Here is a 3,194-nt window from a genome sequence, read left to right on the forward strand (position 1 = left end):
ATGGCTGTCAGTCATTGTGGTGTCACCAACCCCCCCCCCCCCATAAACTCATATTGCCCGGAGCCCCATGTGTTGTCAGTCCACCCCTGTACACCTATTAAGTGCCTATCCCATTAGGGAACATGACTACTGAATCAGCAGATATGCAGAAGGGTTGTCTAATTTGCACTAAGGGACAGGAAGGAATCTTCTTCCCTGGAATTACGCCACTGGATTGGACGATGCATTATGTGCCTTGCTTTTTATTTTTGCAACCTATGTAACTACGTGCATACTAAACAGAATATTGGGGAATCCATCTGGGAAAAAGTGACATAAGAGCTCCTAGCAACCTGTGACACTCTGGCCGCTGTCCTGGCCAGCTTGTGACAACCACTGACTGCACTGGTTGCCAGGAGCTGAACGCGACACTCCAGCCAGTGTTCTGCCCAGCTTGCGGCAACCAGTAATGTCACTGGTTGCCAGGAACTGAGTTGGACTCTGGCAGAGTGTCCCGCTCAGCTCGTGGCAACCAGTGATGTCTATGGTTGCCACAAGCTGGGCAGGACAGCGGCCAGAGTGTCACAGGTTGCTTAGAGCTCTTAAATGATCTCCCGACCCACTCTAACTCATCCTACCCACCCCCTGTAACGTGCATCATTAGCATACCACCATCCCCACGTAACATGCCCCCCAGCCTCAGGTGGCGAATAGTCTAGGGCCACCCCTGCTCCCTACTGATTGAAGAGCTTTAGCTCAGACTCAACAGGAGAGCAGAAGTCATGTCAGGCTTCTGCAGAGAGACCACTGCTTCCCTACAAGCACACAGATTTTGTGGTTGCTTTCTAAAGAAAATTAACTGTAAGACTTTCAACACCTTTTGTTATGATGCCCCTGGAATGTCTTTGCAAATTTAAAGTTAACATTAAGTTCTAGAAACTTTTATAATAACACTACACAAACATCTCAAACCAGAGTATCCTGATAGTACTTCTATTGTAAAACATTATTTTCCAGCATTTTTCATGATTGTTAAAACTGCAACAACATATTTAAACATAAATACATAATTACAGTGGCAGTTTTCCCTTCAAGGTGTCATTCAAGTGCAAAGAATAATAGAGTACAGTAGCTCACGCTGACCAATCAAAAGTTATCCTTCATCTACCCACACTGAAATTCTGGTTCCTGTTAGTAGGTATTCACATTTCATCTTTGCACTGTGTAACTAAACCTGTTGTTGCCAGTGCTGGCAGAGAGCTACAGCATGTTTATGCATTACTATAGAATTATACAATTAACTACTAACCCAGATTTATTAAAAATGGAACATAAAACATAAATCAGTATGGAACCCGCTCATTACACAAAACAGTCAAGTTACACCTTTAATTTTCTTGGAAAAGTTCAAATAAACTGATTTCCTTTATGTTTTTCAGGAGACCAAAATTGGAGATATTGCGCCCCAATGAACAATCCTATTCCCGGACAGATGAAGCTATGAAGCTATTATATATATATATAAAAAAAAATATATTATATATATATATATATATATGTGTATATATATATATATATATGTATATATATGTATATATATATATATATAGGATTTTGCCTAAACAGTGTGTGTCAGCATGACCACTTGTAGTCTCCACCAGGGGAGCATGTGGCAGGGTGACAATGCAGTAGCACAACTGGGAAATAAGTTGTCACCCCACCCCATAACTGGTAGCTCCTGAATGAGGACCTTCATTGCAGGATGATTAGTTGTTTTGTTTAACAAAGGCTGCGTATTTAAAGGTATTGAAAACCACACACATTAAAGCTTATCAAATTTTAGTGATTGGGTTTAGACCTATTTCAAGAGGATCCCAATTCGGGGCCAACTCTTACCTGTGTCTTCCTTTGTGCTATGGTGGAAGCAGTGAAAATTCCAGCAACTAGTGCCATCAGCAGAACTGGGCCAAGAATTATCCAGATGAGCCTCCTCTGTCCACTCCCGGCATCCTCCACTCTTTGGCCATCCATGCTGTGTAACTAAACTCTTCTGCTAGAGCCTGACTATGGGCTTTGTGACTCTTATCGCTCTATCAGCTGCCGGTTAACAGAAAATACTTTGCATAATTCCCATTTCTCTCTAGTGTGCGCTTTCCTGCTTAAACATCCATGCATTTCATCTGAATTCCTAATCTATGTTGTTTTGTCTTCTTCAATGTGATTGCAGATGACTCTGTTACTGTCTAGTGATAATATAGTCCCATCTGTCTGACTTCAGCTGCACTGCCTCCCCACCACTGCTCTTTCTAAGTCTTCTCTTTCTCTCACTTTCGTTAAAAATCCAGGCTGAGCGTTCAGGGCTGCCAACTATCCTTCCAATTGAAGCCAAATGTTCTCATCTTTCACAGGCGAAAAAGGGTTTGGTCTGGGACTGTGTAGGGGCGAGTGTGGGGGGATCAGTGCCTGAAGTCTACTTCCAGCTGACTGGCTCAGCAACAGCAGGGATAAATCTGATCTTGACAGCTTGCTGTAAGGAGACCAAAAAAAATCATCAGCATTAAAAAAAAAAAAAAGTAGACTGCAAAAAGCTTAATTTTGTCTAATGACAATGTAATCTTTGAAGGCAGATGGTGCCGGCAGCATTTTAATGCGCGTGGTGTTTGGGGCTGGAAGTGGATAATAAAAAGCAACATCAAACCACAAGTGGGAAACCAATGCTGAGCTGCAAATGCAGGAAACATTGCAACTGTGGTGCAGTTATGAAGTTCACTAAATGCAAAGCTTCTTCATGGCACTGTAACCCTTTTCACGTTTGCATGGTGTGCAACCTCCTTCTCATGCTCTACTGTTCATTTCAATTAATTTATACAGTAAAAATCCCTCAGCACACTGAAACAGGGTTCCCAAGGGGCAGAGATAGATGTTTTTGGTGTGGAAGCAGAGGAAAACGTGCTACAGAGATAACAAAAAACAAGAGAAGAGCGCAACAACCTAAGTGACACCAGAGGACAGAAAAGGGGAAATGTATGCACTCACAAATGACCGGTAAAGGCCAGTATGTATGTATATATATATGTAGCGCTACCCCCGCAAGGGCCGCTGTAATATACGGGCCTTCTGTCCCACACCAGTGATGACTCACCCTCACCTGGACAATCTTTCTGTTCCGCTGATCTCTAACATCAGAAGCTTCTTGTGCCTTTTCATAGGCTGTC

At 42.7% G+C, this 3,194-nt stretch overlaps 1 protein-coding gene across 1 annotated transcript in view; it reads right to left on the reverse strand.

Annotated features, from left to right (window-relative positions):
- Window positions 1–2,291, reverse strand: part of MMP23B (matrix metallopeptidase 23B) — a 26,142-nt gene extending 23,851 nt beyond the window's left edge. The window contains exon 1 of the mRNA XM_018568676.1: window positions 1,876–2,291. Within this exon, the coding sequence (XP_018424178.1) occupies window positions 1,876–2,010 (135 nt within the window). The 5' untranslated portion in view covers window positions 2,011–2,291. The remainder of the gene's footprint in view (window positions 1–1,875) is intronic.
- Window positions 2,292–3,194: the final 903 nt, after the last annotated feature.

Source organism: Nanorana parkeri, unplaced genomic scaffold (assembly GCF_000935625.1).
Source record: "Nanorana parkeri isolate BGI_ZX_2015 unplaced genomic scaffold, ASM93562v1 scaffold1226, whole genome shotgun sequence".
In the NCBI taxonomy this organism is placed as follows: Eukaryota; Metazoa; Chordata; class Amphibia; order Anura; family Dicroglossidae; genus Nanorana; species Nanorana parkeri.